This window comes from Brugia malayi (genome assembly GCF_000002995.4).
Source record: "Brugia malayi strain FR3 genome assembly, contig: Bm_106, whole genome shotgun sequence".
Classification (NCBI taxonomy): domain Eukaryota; kingdom Metazoa; phylum Nematoda; class Chromadorea; order Rhabditida; family Onchocercidae; genus Brugia; species Brugia malayi.
This window is the reverse complement of record NW_025062364.1, coordinates 1-17,265: the sequence shown is the minus strand read 5'-3', so window position 1 is coordinate 17,265 and position 17,265 is coordinate 1. Positions and strand designations below refer to the sequence as shown.

The 17,265-nt window shown below is 26.4% G+C and overlaps 5 protein-coding genes across 6 annotated transcripts; 2 read left to right on the top strand and 3 right to left on the bottom strand.

Annotated features, from left to right (window-relative positions):
* Positions 1 to 1,461: 1,461 nt before the first annotated feature.
* On the bottom strand, positions 1,462 to 2,921 carry Bm17246 (Uncharacterized protein; the record flags this gene model as incomplete). Its single annotated transcript, XM_043083047.1, has 3 exons — positions 1,462 to 1,587; positions 2,408 to 2,518; positions 2,856 to 2,921. The coding sequence occupies 3 exons, from the start codon at positions 2,919 to 2,921 to the stop codon at positions 1,462 to 1,464; spliced, it is 303 nt and encodes a 100-aa protein (XP_042938981.1).
* A 405-nt stretch (positions 2,922 to 3,326) lies between these two features.
* Positions 3,327 to 5,953, bottom strand: Bm9139 (Uncharacterized protein; the record flags this gene model as incomplete). The annotated part of the gene is made up of 5 exons (XM_043083046.1): positions 3,327 to 3,506; positions 3,886 to 4,029; positions 4,353 to 4,550; positions 5,181 to 5,318; positions 5,747 to 5,953. The coding sequence occupies 5 exons, from the start codon at positions 5,951 to 5,953 to the stop codon at positions 3,327 to 3,329; spliced, it is 867 nt and encodes a 288-aa protein (XP_042938980.1).
* Positions 5,954 to 8,106: 2,153 nt separating this feature from the next.
* On the top strand, positions 8,107 to 10,202 carry Bm1209 (Uncharacterized protein; the record flags this gene model as incomplete). 2 transcript variants are annotated; one of them, XM_043083044.1, is made up of 6 exons in its annotated part: positions 8,107 to 8,135; positions 8,623 to 8,733; positions 8,846 to 8,870; positions 9,138 to 9,264; positions 9,421 to 9,465; positions 10,138 to 10,202. In XM_043083044.1, 6 exons carry the CDS (start codon positions 8,107 to 8,109, stop codon positions 10,200 to 10,202), a joined length of 402 nt encoding a protein of 133 aa, XP_042938978.1. The 2 variants fall into 2 exon arrangements, with proteins under 2 accessions (XP_042938978.1, XP_042938979.1); XM_043083045.1 differs by lacking the exon at positions 9,421 to 9,465.
* A 1,205-nt stretch (positions 10,203 to 11,407) lies between these two features.
* Positions 11,408 to 11,811, bottom strand: Bm9138 (the record flags this gene model as incomplete). The annotated part of the gene is made up of 2 exons (XM_001893969.1): positions 11,408 to 11,548; positions 11,776 to 11,811. The coding sequence occupies 2 exons, from the start codon at positions 11,809 to 11,811 to the stop codon at positions 11,408 to 11,410; spliced, it is 177 nt and encodes a 58-aa protein (XP_001894004.1).
* A 4,888-nt stretch (positions 11,812 to 16,699) lies between these two features.
* On the top strand, positions 16,700 to 17,254 carry Bm17245 (Uncharacterized protein; the record flags this gene model as incomplete). The annotated part of the gene is made up of 1 exon (XM_001899300.2): positions 16,700 to 17,254. A coding segment is annotated over one exon (555 nt), but the record flags the coding sequence as incomplete, so codon positions are not given.
* Positions 17,255 to 17,265: the final 11 nt, after the last annotated feature.

The following is a 17,265-nucleotide window of genomic DNA, read 5'->3' as shown; positions in this document are numbered from 1 at the left end:
ATACCATTTCTCTGCAAATATAACAATATCACTAGAAGACATTTTAATTTATTTACTCACACCATTTCTCTACAGATATAACAATATCATTAGAAGACATTTTGATAAATTCATTAACACACACCATTTCTCTACAAATATAACAATATCATTAGAAGACATTTTGATTAATTCATGCCACCTCTCTGCAAATATAACAATATCATTAGAAGACATTTTGATTAATTCATTAACTCACACCATTTCTCTACAGATATAACAATATCATATCTCTACAGATATAACAATATCACTAGAAGACATTTTGATTTATTCATTAACTCATACCATATCTCTACAGATATAACAATATCATTAGAAGACATTTTGATTAATTCATGCCACCTCTCTGCAAATATCACAATATCACTAGAAGACATTTTAATTTATTAACTCACACCATTTCTCTACAGATATAACAATATCATATCTCTACAGATATAGCAATATCACTAGAAGACGTTTTGATTACTTCATTAACTCATTCCATTTCTCTACCAATATAACAAGACCACTGGAAGATATTTTGATTACTTCATTAACTCTTACTATTTCTCTACAGATATAACAATATCATTAGAAGACATTTTGATTAATTCGTTAACTCATACCATATCTCTACAGATATTACAATATCACTAGAAGACGTTTTGATTACTTCATTAACTCATACCATTTCTCTACCAATATAACAATATCACTAGAAGACATTTTGATTAATTAACTCACACCATTTCTCTACAGATATAACAATATCATATCTCTACATATATAACAATATCACTAGAAGACGTTTTGAATACTTCATTAACTCAGATTTTCTTTTTTCAGGATTTGCTTGAGTAGTGACTTTAATAGATTATAGTCTGAAAATGACATTTTTTAGATTTTGTTCTTAATAAAATTAAGTTTATTCTGTCATTTTATACTGTGTCGAAAAAACATTTCAATTATTTAGCATACCTGGCTTGTTATTGTAATTTATTTTTTTAAGATGCTTTAAATAACATGAAGTTCCATAGGCAAACTTGATATAAGTTTTTGTTCAGAATTCGCTTTTCGATTTTTAGCATGCGTTCGATCCATGCTACGCCTGAATATTTCTTTTTTCATTTATAATTTATTGTAATTAGTATTAAAATATTTATTGTTAATGAGTAATGATAGCAAATTATCATTGATATTGTTTAATTATATCAGCGATAATTTCAAGTTGCAATAATAAAGAGAAATAAAAAATTATATTAACAAAAATTATATTTATATTTCAGTTATTTAGCATAATAAAAGAGAAATAATAAAGAGAAATAAAAAATTATATTAACAGTGGAAATTTAAAAGAGAGACATTTAAGTGGAAAAATTTATTTAATTTTTAACCCATTTTGCCAAGTATCATCTCGGTTGTCATATATAAAAGTGATCATAAATGATCATGACGTCCCTGCTCATCGTGACGATGAACTATTGAACAGTATCGAATTATACCACGGAATGCTGCAGTTTTACGTGGTTCATGTAATCTTATATTACCTTTCTCATCAAATATCTTAAAATTAATTGAAATTGAAAAAGATAGAAACATTTGAGAAATTCAATAATTGACTAATTTATGAATGAAAAATGTCAAGAAATATTAAATAGAAAAAAATGCCATCAAAGTATATAGTTTTGATATTATTGATTATTTTAATGCAATTATTGATAATCTGTCAGAGAAATATACAATGCTTAATTAATTAAATAAGCAAATGTATTTACAAATGCTACAAAATACATTATGATAAGATTTTTTTTATTGTAGACATATAAAAAATTAGAATTGTTTAAATTATTTTTAAAAAATTAAAATTAAAAAAATAATTGAAAACCGAACACAATATTGGCTAGCAAGCCAAAATCAAACATGAATACAATATGCATTACTGTGGCTTAGATCCATAGCAAAATTCGATGAAAACCTGATTTGGACAGTGCTTTCATAATTCGCATAATGATTTTGATAATAAAAGTCATTATTAGAAAATAATAATTTTCACTCTAAAGTATCTTTTTTTTTGGCATTACAACTTTAAATTCAGTTGAATTATTTTTGTGTTTGTTTTCCATTCTATTCATTATTAAAAATAATGTTTGTCTGATTAGAATAAATTAATCTGATTCAGTATTTATTGTTTATTGGTTGATAAGAAATAAAAAATGTAAATCATAAATTTAAAATAAAAATTTATTCAGATAATTTCAGAAAAAAAAAACTTTCAAAGGATTATTTGATTTATCATTATACTCCGTTGCATAAATTTTGCATGCATGCCTTGATTTGTCTAACTTTTTTAAAACATATACTTCCATTTTCAAAATCTGATCACCACTAAGCATTCCACCGGTTCCGTTTTCATGGCTGCCATTTGAACTGGATTTTGCATATTAACTACTTGAAAAACTAGGCCATAACCACCTTCTCCGATTCGGCGTAATATCTGCAGCCTAATATTGGGAGGAAACGATGTTGTGTACATGTTAAAAAAATTTTTTTTTTTAAATTTCAAAATTTCATATTTCAAAGATATTTTAGGAACTAAAAAGTATTTTAAAAGTAGCCAACATCATTTCTGATCAATGATGAAATTAAGTCGCTTTATTTCTGTTCTATACAAAATATTCTATAACAAACCAAATTTTCAAAATAATATAAAATACTTCAAAAGTAGTCACAGTCAAAGTTTATGGTTAATCAATTTTCAACGAAGAATATTTTGTCAACAGATATTCTTAAGAATGTGTCATTAACAGTTATGAGTAATTTATAACATGCACCTGCCACTGATTTTTTACCACATTACCAATTTTGAGCTTAACTTTTCGCAAATCTTCTTTACCCATTCACCAACAACCACTAAATTTATAACAAACAAAATTTTCCTCTGAAAGTAATACTTTACATTAGTCAATAGAAATTTGCATATATCACATAATGAAAGCAAAAAAAATTGCATTTCCAGTTGAAACTTTTCATCAAATTATAATAAAACAGTGAATAATTGCACAACGATTGCTATAGTAAGTAAAAGAAAAATATTAAATTTAAAAATTAAAAATGAAAATGAAAATTAATTCAAAAAAAAAAAATGTAAAGTTTCGTCAAAAATAATTTGGTATTCAATACTATGAGAATTTCACTGTTTGTAGTGGAAAATATGATCTGAACAGAGTTACTATTGTATGAATGATAATATTAGCGTTTGATCTGAACTGCACCGTTTTCAATCTAGATCATCAATCAATAGATCAGTGTTGTTTCGTTTTTTCTTCTGTTCGTTTTATTTGCGCTGCTGAATGATATCTTAATAACAGGGCGGTAATTGTCCAAGATGAGATCAATGATATGCCAACCCAATGACTTACATTCCAATGATCCGAATAAGCATACTGAGACCATACTTGTGCAGCCAAAGTTAATGTACAAATCTGTAAATAAAAAATTAAAAAAAAAATTTTTTTCATAATTAATTAAATATTCTTATAATAATTATTTTTTATACTTAAATTAAAGAATTAATGATTTGCAAATATTTCTGTTTTTTTTTTTTTTTTTTTTTTTTTTTTTTTTTTTTTTGGCAGCCTTAGACCTATTATTTCTTTTAAGTTGTCAACGAAATATTAAGAGATTTTTAAGATTTCTGAGCTAAATTTTTTCTAAAAAAACATTGAAATTGATAAAATTAATAAATCGTTATTTTTTTTTGCATTATTTTAAAAATGATTGTTATTGATTAACTTAACAGATAACCATTAATTAACATAAGAATAGTAATTAAATAATGAATAATATAATTTGAAATTATACCAAAGATCGACAATCGATAGCAATTAAACGATCTGTCGGCTTTTTCCAATGTAAAGCATGGCTACTGATCACAGAAGAGGTCAAAAAGTCAGTACCCATAAGTCGAGCACAGAATTCATGTGAAACACCCAAATGTATACGAACCTAAGAGTATTGTTAAAGTTTTTTTACTAAAATTCAATTTAAATCTAATTTTGAAAAAAATAGATTGAGGAAGTAGAAAAGGTCCTCAAATAGCATTTATAATAATAAATTAATCAATCTTTTACGAAATGATTAGAAAACAAAATATTTTAAAGGTGTTTTTAAAAATTTGAATGGTCATAGCAAAAAAAAAAGTATTGATGGAGAAAAAATATTATCTGATTAAAATAGATAAAATGTAATCAAACATGAAATAAATCTTTCATCCGGAAAATTTGTCAAAAAGATTCGTACGTAATTTAGCTTGAAAGTAAATCTGATACCTGACGGTGTAATAACCATTCAGGAAATGCAAGCCATGCAACACCAATAATTACACATACAAGACTATCCATCTGGAAAAGAATATTTTCCATAACATTCGTAATGACCGTTTCTCCGAGTGACCATCGATGAGCTGTTTGTAGGCAAAAATTCATTGCTAACCAACAGTAGCACCAATATTTGGCGATTTTCAGATACTGAAAAATAAGAAATTATACGAAATGAAAAAAAAAAAAAGAAAAAGGAAAAAATATCCAAATGTTAGAATTGTTATCATAAACTTAAAGCATCTAAATAAAGAGAAAAAGTCAGAAATTTTAAATTCATTGAAAATCACTTTAAATAATACTTTAATTTCCAAATGTATTTTTTCTCTGGCATTCCATCATCCATTTCATTATTAAATTTAATAAAAATTTAAACTACTCATATTAGGATGAATTAAATTTGGTGTTTCTGCTGAACAATGTACCAGGACTATAAGTACTGATATTAATTCCTAAAAATAATTTTATCACAATTTATTTATCTGCTATAAAATTTAATAAACTCATAATTTTTCAGAAACAAAAATCTAATATAAGAAGTAAAAATTTCTACTGTAAAATTTTTTTTTTTTTTTATTCAAAATATTTAATATTGTGTGTATTACAATTTTTAAATTAATTAATTCCTTTTGTGAAAAAAAAAAGTTAAGCAAATAAGTACATTGTCCTTGAGAAAATTTCTCGAGGAAATTGTTCATCACACCTCAGTAGTTCTCGTTAATTTGTTTACAAAATATTTCAATAGAAGATGAATTATTAATGGGTGAATTAAAATGGTACCAAAATTCGAACAATATGACAAGCAGATAGTACTTCCACTGAAGAATTTCTCAATTTGTATATTAGAAAACCAGCACCAATATGTTGACAACCGATACATCTAAGCAAATGCCAATGGACGCCATCTATTTCTTTTACCTGGAATTTTTCAAATAATTTAAATTAATAATTTTTAAATTAACATTTTTCTTCAATCCCAATGCATAAACAATCAAAGTAATTCAGGAGAGAAGATTGGCAGAATTCTCGAAACTTTTTAAAATTTTAAGATGATCAATAATTATGAACATTTAACTAAATAATTGATTTTACTGAAGCAGCTATAACATGGAGTGATTCCTGAGAATTAAAAATTGCAAATCATTAGAATTTCTAAATTTGATTAATTTTGAAGAACAAAGGCAAATGATTCATTGAATCGATGACGTCAATATTACACGTATGACGTGTTTACACTTATAGGAAATGAGTAATATCTATTATTCCTAAAATTTAGGACAATAAATTGAAGTTGAATTTAAAAAAATTCATTTATGATTAATTAGAAGGAAAAAAAAAAAACTTACAAAAATAAAATAACCGATGAGAGAAGGTGTAAAAAATAATAGGAAACCAATAAAGAGAGATACAGCAGCATCAATAAGTAACAAACTGCGCTGCAGCTCCATGATCGGTAGCAACTGTCGCTTACCAATGAACCGTAGAGTTTGAAAGGTTGCTGATGCGGTAACATCGGTAATAGGCCCCGCCCGTATTTGAGGTTGTACAGACATGTACTGTTTCCCTCGGAATTTGACCGATCACAGAAAGAACAGTATTTGTCACTCACTCAATTGTCTCCTTTTCTTCCTCTGCTATTTCTTCTCTAAAAATCAGCTGAGATGGCAAAGGAAACAAATCAAAGTTTGAAGTCAAAATTTTTGAGGTTAAATATGAAAAAAAAAAAACACTCTTCAAAGCTAATTCGTAACTGGAGGAAACCGGAATAGCCGTCCACAGGAGATGACTAAACTTATTGATTAGAATGAACTGGTGACAAATTCCTTTTATAGATGTAAGAGAATATACCGCCCATTTCTACAAATAAACAGTCATCATTATTCACAAAATTATTCATTTAATATTTTCATTATTCATTTTAATAAAACATTTATAAATAAATGTCAAAAAAAGAGGGAAAGATTAAGTGTGTTTTAAATTAGAACGGCGCATTTGACTATGTTTCTCGAAGATTATTAAATATTAAAAAAAAAGAATAATCAAATGTACAGTATATTTTGCTTTATTTTTTGTTTACTATGAATGAATTGTTACATCTCTTATCGACTAAATAATTTTTGTGGAATGATGAAAATTTGTGCATTATTATCTATTTTAAAAATGAAAAATATAATGTGCACAAAAAAATAATGAAATAAATATCATGAGCGCTATTGTCCTGCACAATCTACGCTGCAAATAATTATCACATTCAATTGTTTATATAATATAATTGACGAAGTAGACATTTTCATTTCGTCTAATTCTTTATTCCATTCATTCTATTTTATTTAAATTAAAAAATCAATAAAAATTTGATTAGATGGTTGATAAAATGATTGGAATGATAGTTATTATCATTAAATTTCATTTTATATTTTAGTATCTTATAATAAAGGTTTCTTTCTCTGTGTCCACAAGAACATCATTGCTCAGTGGACTGATTGTACAAGCGACCTATAAAATAAAATCCTGTGAAATTTAATCGATTCGACTCAGAAAAGTTAAAACATTGAAGGATTATCTTCTCTCTTTATTTCTCTTTGATCTTCTCTGACAGATGTCAATATTCATTGCAAGGCATTACTATAAAACTATTAATGTTTTATGTCATTCAAATCATTTCATTTTCATTTAAATCATTTCCATATGTCATTCAAAATAGTTAGCTTAGGAAAAAAGTGTACAACAACATTTCAGAAAATTTGAAGTTTTATAAAGAGAGAAGAATTCATTTATGCCATTCTTAATCAATCGATGACTTCAATCAAATTATTTTATTTTTATACTTAAAAGTATAAAAATGAAATAATTAAAAGAGATAAGTGGTTGAAAAATGTATTGAGGCAATAGCTATTACAAAAGAAGATAAATAATAAATATTTTATTCATTTAAAGTTATCGGATGAAAATGGAAGAGATAAAAAGATAAAGATTGCATATTAGTGTAGAAAATGATTACTTTTTCTATGATAAAATGATTAGTTTCTTTATTGGTCAAGTGTTAACAAAGTTTTATTACAGAAATTATCAATTTAAAATATAAAAGTGAAAGATATAAATTTTACTGATTATTATATGTAATTTATTTTTTGAATATTTACGAATTATGAAAAGAGGAAATAACTTTCTATCAATTAATTTTGTTTTATTTTTATTATTTAATTAGTAGTATGAACTAAATATTACAATAACATTACATTTAAACTTTTAAGGTTTTTCCTAAGAAATTACTTTTAGGCAATGAAGAAAAAAATTTTTGGTAAACTATAAAAAAAAATCCATTCTTACAATATAAGAATAGACGAAAAGTCTCGAATCAATAGCACTGATAACGAAAGATAATACTAGTAATAAAGAAGAAATAATAATAAAAAACTTTTAGTACCTCCAACATTAAATTAAATACTTTAATGCAAAAAGTGCAAACAAAAAGTTTAATTTTGATTAAAAGATTCATTGGCATTAATGTACATCTAAAATCATTGAATAATAATTCAAATAGATTTTATTTTAATAAAAATTAGCATTTAGCTCATTAAATAAATGTAAATCACGTTGCATTAGATAAAAATTCATAAAATGTTCAAAAAATAATCATTATTTAACAGTGTCAGTGTGAACGCTAGGCGCTTTCCTACAAGTTTTAGTCATTTTAGCTTAAACAATGACATCAATAAATGCCGCAAGAGCGGAGTTGGTAGTTGGATAATTAATTTTGCTAAATGTCAAGCTTTTCAGTGCGAATTAAAATATTTCAAATAAGTAGAGCACGTTAAAACTCTTATCTGTAGCACTGATATGATAAATTTTCTCTCGATAACAATAGAATTAAAAAGAACATTCACATGCAAAAAAGTATTACACAAATTTTAAGATAAAAATAATTAAATGAATTTTCTGATTTGCAAAAAGTATAGTGAGAAATTATCACCTGATGCAGCTGTATTAATTATTTGACTAAATTTATAGAAAGGATTTTTAAGTAAGAAAAAAAAATTTAAGATTTGATTTCTTAATTTTGAGAATTGCAATATTCTTTAAATTATAGTCATGAAAATTTAGCATTCTGTAAGAGAATGTATGAAATGGTAGATTTTCTAACTAAAAAAAAAATTACAAACTTAATTTTTTCAATTTTAAAGTTTTATCAAATTTTTTTGATAAAATTTAAAATTTTCAGAAATCGGCAAATGGTAAATATGGATATCGAAGCAATAGCTCGAATTGAAGCTGCAACAAAAGCACTAAACGTCACAAAAAATAAAGGATATGATGATATTATTATTTCAGAGTATAACTATTTCTGCATATTATCAATTTAAAATTACCATAATCAATCACTAATTTTTTTTTCATAATTCGAATATTAACATTAAATAATTTGAAAGCAAATTTTTTTTTAGAAGTAAATCGTTCAGTGGCAGTAAAGTAAGTGTTTGCAATACTATTATTGCTTCTCGAGAATTTCCTTTAAGCTTTTAATATTCCTTATCTATAGAAAAGTAACTTACATTTACTTATACAACAAATAACTTTTAAGTTAGTAAATTGTGTTATACTTTCATCATTTTGTGGATATTTAAATTGTAGAATTTGGTTGATTAAAGTTAGTTCATTTCCTTGTCACATCTGCTGATCAGCGTTTTTTTTCTTTTCTTTTTTTTTAAAAAATTTTGAAGTTAAACTAAACTTCAGAAAGAAATCAGCCAGAAAAAAGATAACAATGTGATGCAAAAAAAAGAAAAACCACCACAACAACGACATGAAAAAACAGAAAAAGCAATTATATTGCCCGCAACGGAGACAAACAACAAATATTCAGGTTAATGGGAATTCCTCAATTTTAATTCTACAAAATCATTTTGCATAAAATTGAAATAACTTACTTATTTACTTATTCATCTGCTTAAATTTTTTTTTTTTTTGTCGTTTCTTACTGCTCTCTTTTGACATTTAGTGCTGATTACAAGACTTTTAGATAAATTAGCTGGGAGAAAACCAACGGATATCAGAGCATTAAAACGTAAGATTATTGGACAATTGTTTAAGATATTTTCATCATAGCGTCACTAGTAACCTGAATAGGTGTTAAACTTATCAGTTGTTAGACTATGGTGACAGAGACCAAATGATAATAATTTATAGTTGTCGTTTCAGCAGAATTTACAATTCCTATTTTTATTGCATTGATTTCTTTCTATTTTATTTTTATTATCTTTTAAGTTTTTCTATGCTTTTTAATCGTTTTTCAATATTTTTCAATTTTTTGAATTTTTAAGCTTTTTAATTGTTACTCAAACAGTCAAAAAAATTATTAGTATCACACAGGTGTGAATAACACTAATTAGATACAGGTAGCAAACCTATTTTTCATCCATTTTCATAAATTTATTTCAATTCTGACTCTTTAATTATTTATGTATATTTCTACCGAAATAATTATTGTAAGACTAGTAAAATATTTCAACATTTTAAGCAAAAATGAGAAAAAACAAGAAATTAAAAAAAAAAATTTTATTTTAAACCTTGATATACTTATGAGATACTTTATTTGATTTAGTTTGTTTAAATTTGTTTTCTTTCTCATAATTGAGATAATATTAATTTGCCTATAAGTTTATAGGAATTTCTCTAATTGTATAGAAAGTAAGAAGATGCAATCATAAACAAATAATTGAAATGAATATTTTAATAGGTTCAAGGTCAAAGGAGAAAAATAATAGAAGAAAAGGATGTTGTGGTTGTTGTTCCATTTCATGAAATAATTATCATTTATGAATAAACAAGCAAAATTTTTTTGTTATCTACTTTACAACTAATTATGATTAATTTGTAAATTTGTGCCAACTTTTTAAAAATTACATCTGAAATCAATAATACCATCTACTCAACAATATTTACAATGAAGAGAGGAAAAAAATTGTTTTTTTTTTAACTAAATATAAAATTTATGTCATGCAAAATTAATATATTGAATGCATTTAATGCATGCAGCATTAATGCTGCATATCATAACAACCAGCAATAATTGAAGTTTTAATTTAAAAAAGCAGTGGTGGTATTATCTGTCGTCTTTATTGTGTTATAAACTTGTTTGACACAATTATTGGTACTTATTAAATGTTCAATTATTTAGTAATGACGAATATATGTGTTTATCAAGTTTTGCATGCAAGAATAATTTGCGCAGAATAGTGCAATACTTATGGGACATTACCTATTGCTTTTACTTAAACTTATGACCTCATGGCTTTATAGGCTTATGGCTTCATAGTTTTATAGATTTTGTAATTGTTAAGAAAAAAAAATGAAAAAACATAAAAATAACAATGGAGAGAATGTAATAAAGACAGAAAAAAATTTTCAATGTTTTCTTTTTTTTTGTATACATTTAAATGGCTAAAATAAATTTTGGTTGCACAATAGGATGCAGTTAAATCATGTAAAGTTTCATTAATTAAATGATAATGGAAAGATTACAGGTGATAGAAAAAAAAAAAGTGAGAACAAAGATAGCAGAATATATTCTTTAAAATTTGTTGACCTGAAAAGAAAAGAACAATGATAAACATCTTTACTTCAATATCAAAAATCATTCAACGCAAATACAAACGCAACAATCATTTCTAAAAAAAAAAGAAATTTTGCAGTCTTTTTTTTTTCTGAAAATTAATTGTATGAATTTGAAGAAATTCAAATTATTTTTTCTAGGAGAAATTGTCAATTTATCATCCCATAAATACAATCACATTCTAAATTCACATTGTGAAATTAAATCCATGTTCGAATAATTAACAAATAACTTGTTTTTAGAAAAAAAATTTTTTTTTTAAAAAGAGAGAAAAAAATTATACTTTAAATGGGATGTAGGACTGAAAGTTTTTGAATTTTTAAAAACGCTAAAAATTGACCACAGAAATATGTTATCAAAAATTTTGCTTTTCCTTTTCTTGTGAAATCCACTTTCATTCTAATGCATGATCGATAGCTTCTTGAATGTTACTGTAAGCATCAGCTCCAAGGTAATCAGGATGACCCACTTCCCAAACACGCATACGCTCTTCATCGGTTGTTGGTAATGACTGATCAAACGAAACACCAGTTATCTTAAATTATTATTAGTTTTTTTTTTTTTTTTTTTTTAATTTTAATAAAAAGAAAATTTTAAACACAAAAAGAAAAAAAAATAATTCGTTGAATTTGCACTATGACTTTGCACTGAGTTAACGTTGTTCTGAAATTAGATCACATGTATATCATAAATTTCACAAAACTTTCCAGTACTTCAATTGAAGATTTTGAATTTCAACTAAAGTTATCCTACTAATCTTACCTTATCCTCTCCATATTCTACTGCTCCCTTTATCATATGATCATAAAGTATCTTTCAAATAATTTATCACCTACGGTTCACTCACTACAAGTCATTTTCACTTTGACACTTAATTATTATATCTTTCAGAAGTGATAATTAAATATTAAAGTATGGGATTTCAATTCTAACTTTCAACTATTATCCTTAATTATGATTTCAATTATTTTATATTTTGTAGAACTATCATCTACAATTACCTCTTACTATTTTTTTTGCCAAAAACTAAATTTCTAAACTCCAAGATTTTACATTAACAACCAAATTTTATGAGTAGAAATAATTTAAAGTTTTGAATTTAAAATCAATTTTTTTTTTCATAGCGCAAATAGTCTGAGTTTTTCGATGGATAAGTGTATTCTATTAATTTGATTAAATAAGTATTACATGCATAAATTACACAAACACTGAAAATTATGTGTTATAATCAGCGATTAGAAATTTCTCGCAAAATTTCATATTATTCAGTCTTTGTTCTTGCCGCCAGGCAATTTACTATAATTATGAAAAATAAGATAAAGAATTGCTAAATTAAGAATATATCACATTGATATCAAATGACTAACTATATGATTACTCTCTTAATGGTAACTATTATTAGCATAATGATTAAGTAATAAACACAATAAAAATGAAAACTGTTATTTCTAAATTTCGAAAAAATTTCAAAAGCTTTTTAAAAAGTGAAATTTTAGCAGATATGTCTTTATTAATTCTTTAATTTTTTCATTTAACTAACATTTCTATTTGTGCTATTAAGAAAAAAGTCAGAGAGCAATTCTTTTTCGTATTACTAATTTGAAATTATTCTTCGGAAAAATATTATACAACAAAATAATTACAGCAAAGAAATGTTCCAAGTTTTATAAATAATAGTGGAATCAGTCAGTGTTAATTGGCCTGATTAATCGCTAATAAAAGAAAAAAATTCGGAAATTTTATTTTAAGCAAAAAGTCGTTTATTGAGTTATACTGCAACACATCAAAGTTTATTAAGTGTAGAAGTGCAGAACACAAGTCATTAATTTTAATTTGAAGGTAATGATTTTGAAGTATTTCACTAACTAAGAACTAAACCTTCTTTCAGGAAATTTTGAAACTAAAAAGAGTCCAAATCTAATAATCAAAAAGTTTATGATATCATACAAGATTATATAACATACATTCTTAATAATTTTACTTTCATTCCACTAATAGATCAATGTTAATGAATTGTAACCTAAGGGAAAACTTAAAATGACTAAAGCATTATCGTTAAACTTATATTCAATATATTAATGCCAAGGAAACAAAATGTATTAATAGTTTAAATCCTACAAGTTAAATACTAAGCGAATGTCGCTCAAAAGAAAAGTCTAATTTGAAGAGCTAGAATAAAAGTGTTGAAAATAAATATTTCAAATTAATAGTAATTGTAAGTGCACTCACAAGTGAGAAAAGTATCATCTGCTTGGCAAGGTGGATGGCGTAATGGTCTCCATGTCTCATAAAACTGGCGGTACACAGCGGAAAACTGGCATGCAGAGAGGATTAGGTGGGTCACCGTTATGTGACAGAATTGCTGACTGACTCCTTCGGCCATATTTACTAGTGTCCTTTCCAGAAGTAAAGGGAATAGTGACACTAGAAGACATTTTGATTAATTCATGCCACTTCTCTACTGATATAACAATATCACTAGAAGACATTTTGATTAATTCATTAACTCATACCATTTCTCTGCAAATATAACAATATCACTAGAAGACATTTTGATTAATTCATTAACTCATACCATTTCTCTGCAAATATAACAATATCACTAGAAGACATTTTGATTAATTCATTAACTCATACCATTTCTCTGCAAATATAACAATATCACTAGAAGACATTTTGATTAATTCATTAACTCACACCATTTCACTGCAAATATAACAATATCACTAGAAGGCATATTGATTATTTCATTAACTCATACCATTTCTCTGCAAATATAACAATATCACTAGAAGACATTTTGATTAATTCATTAACTCATACCATTTCTCTGCAAATATAACAATATCACTAGAAGACATTTTGATTAATTCATTAACTCATACCATTTCTCTGCAAATATAACAATATCACTAGAAGACATTAAGATTATTTCATTAACTCATACCATTTCTCTGCAAATATAACAATATCACTAGAAGACGTTTTGATTAATTCATTAACTCATACCATTTCTCTGCAAACATAACAATATCACTAGAAGGCATTTTTTTTTAATTCATGTCACTTCGCAGCTGATATAACAATATCACTAGAAGACATTTTGATTAATTCATTAACTCATACCATTTCTCTGCAAATATAACAATATCACTAGAAGACGTTTTGATTAATTCATTAACTCATACCATTTCTCTGCAAACATAACAATATCACTAGAAGACATTTTGATTAATTCATTAACTCATACCATTTCTCTGCAAACATAACAATATCACTAGAAGGCATTTTTTTTTTAATTCATGTCACTTCGCTGCTGATATAACAATATCACTAGAAGGCATTTTGATTATTTCATTAACTCATACCATTTCTCTGCAAATATAACAATATCACTAGAAGACATTTTGATTAATTCATTAACTCATACCATTTCTCTGCAAATATAACAATATCACTAGAAGGCATTTTTTTTTAATTCATGTCACTTCGCTGCTGATATAACAATATCACTAGAAGGCATTTCGATCAATTCATGCCACTTCTCTACTGATATAACAATATCACTAGAAGACATTTTGATTAATTCATTAACTCATACCATTTCTCTACAGATTAAACAATATCACTAGAAGACATTTTTTTTATTTCATGTCACTTCGCTGCTGATATAACAATATCACTAGAAGACATTTTGATTAATTCATTTACTCATACCATTTCTCTGCAAATATAACAATATCACTAGAAGACATTTTGATTAATACATTAACTCATACCATTTCTCTGCAAATATAACAATATCACTAGAAGACATTTTGATTAATTCATTAACTCATACCATTTCTCTGCAAATATAACAATATCACTAGAAGACATTTTGATTAATTCATTAACTCATACCATTTCTCTGCAAATATAACAATATCACTAGAAGGCATTTTTTTTTAATTCATGTCACTTCGCTGCTGATATAACAATATCACTAGAAGACATTTTGATTAATTCATTAACTCATACCATTTCTCTGCAAACATAACAATATCACTAGAAGATATTTTGATTCTCTACAGATTAAACAATATCACTAGAAGACATTTTTTTTTTATTTCATGTCACTTCGCTGCTGATATAACAATATCACTAGAAGACATTTTGATTAATTCATTAACTCATACCATTTCTCTACAGATATAACAATATCACTAGAAGACATTTTTTTTATTTCATGTCACTTCGCTGCTGATATAACAATATCACTAGAAGGCATTTCGATCAATTCATGCCACTTCTCTACTGATATAACAATATCACTAGAAGACATTTTGATTAAATCATTAACTCATACCATTTCTCTTCAGATTTAACAATATCACTAGAAGACATTTTGATTAATTCACGCCATTTCTCTGCAAATATAACAATATCACTAGAAGACATTTTGATTAATTCATTAACTCATACCATTTCTCTGCAAATATAACAATATCACTAGAAGATATTTTGATTCTCTACAGATTAAACAATATCACTAGAAGACATTTTTTTTTTATTTCATGTCACTTCGCTGGTGATATAACAATATCACTAGAAGGCATTTTTTATTCATTAACTCATACCATTTCTCTACAGATTTAACAATATCACTAGAAGACATTTTGATTAATTCATTAACTCATACCATTTCTCTGCAAATATAACAATATCACTAGAAGACATTTTGATTAATTCATTAACTCATACCATTTCTCTGCAAATATAACAATATCACTAGAAGGCATTTTGATTATTTCATTAACTCATACCATTTCTCTGCAAATATAACAATATCACTAGAAGACATTTTGATTAATTCATTAACTCATACCATTTCTCTGCAAGTATAACAATATCACTAGAAGACATTTTGATTAATTCATTAACTCATACCATTTCTCTGCAAATATAACAATATCACTAGAAGACATTTTGATTAATTCATTAACTCATACCATTTCTCTGCAAACATAACAATATCACTAGAAGACATTTTGATTAATTCATTAACTCATACCATTTCTCTGCAAACATAACAATATCACTAGAAGGCATTTTTTTTTTAATTCATGTCACTTCGCAGCTGATATAACAATATCACTAGAAGATGTCGTGAAAGACGAAATATTTAAATTATTATATCCAAAACTAACAAATTCCTCTTATCTAATTCCTTTTCCTCGCACAACAAAAACCCTTTGTTAGCAAACCCTTCGTTAGCAAAACCCTTTATTAGCAGTCTTTGTTTCATATCACTTAAATGTCCTCCTCTGCCGAATATCTGGTCAGTTCAGTTCTGTATATAAACTAATCCTGTTAACAATCTTCTTTGTTCATCCATGAGAAATCCTCCCATCTAATCTCCATTCGTTAAATCAGTCTTATATATAACCCAACCAATCCTTCTATAACCATCATTTGCTTTATGTTTTGGGTGGTATTGGGATGCGTCTAATACTTTATAATTTTGTGTTATTTCACCATTTTTATATTATTGCATTTTTTATAGTTTACGCGTTTGTTAAACGGTGTAGCATCCGTACAATATGTATAAAGCGCTATTATTGCTTCATGTTAAATAAAGGTTTAATTACCCAAGTTTGAGGTTTCACGACAAAGAATAATTTTGGTGCCCGAGGTGAGGTAAGGTATGTCGGCCAGTATAATTGTTCAAGCTACACCAGTAAAAGCGAATCTCGAGGGACTCCTCGATGAAATACAACAAATGGATCTAACTCCGTTAGACCAAAAAGCGACAGTAGAAGTACTGTGCCAGCAATGCGAAGCAAGGGCAAGGATCATCAAAGAAAAGTTGATGCGCCTCGAAAAATACGTTGGCACTCTTGAGAAGATCAACGACAAATGGTTGGAACACATTCAACTAGCCCCAATGTCGCAAAAGAAAAAAGAAGAAGAAAAATACGAACAAATGGCAAACGACGATAGAGGTATTTTAAAATTAATTAACATAGGTACGGATACCATTATAACCTTATCTATGTACAAAGATGATACAGAGTTAGCCCTTAAACGTCTAGCACAAATTAAAGAACCTAGCTTAACTGAATGTCGTCCAGTAAATTTACCACAATTGTCGTTACCAACGTTTAGTGGAGACCCTAAAACATGGAGAGAATTCTGGAGTAGTTTCGAAGCCTCCGTACACACTCAAAACATACCAGATATCCAAAAATTAAATTACTTGGTTTCTTGCTT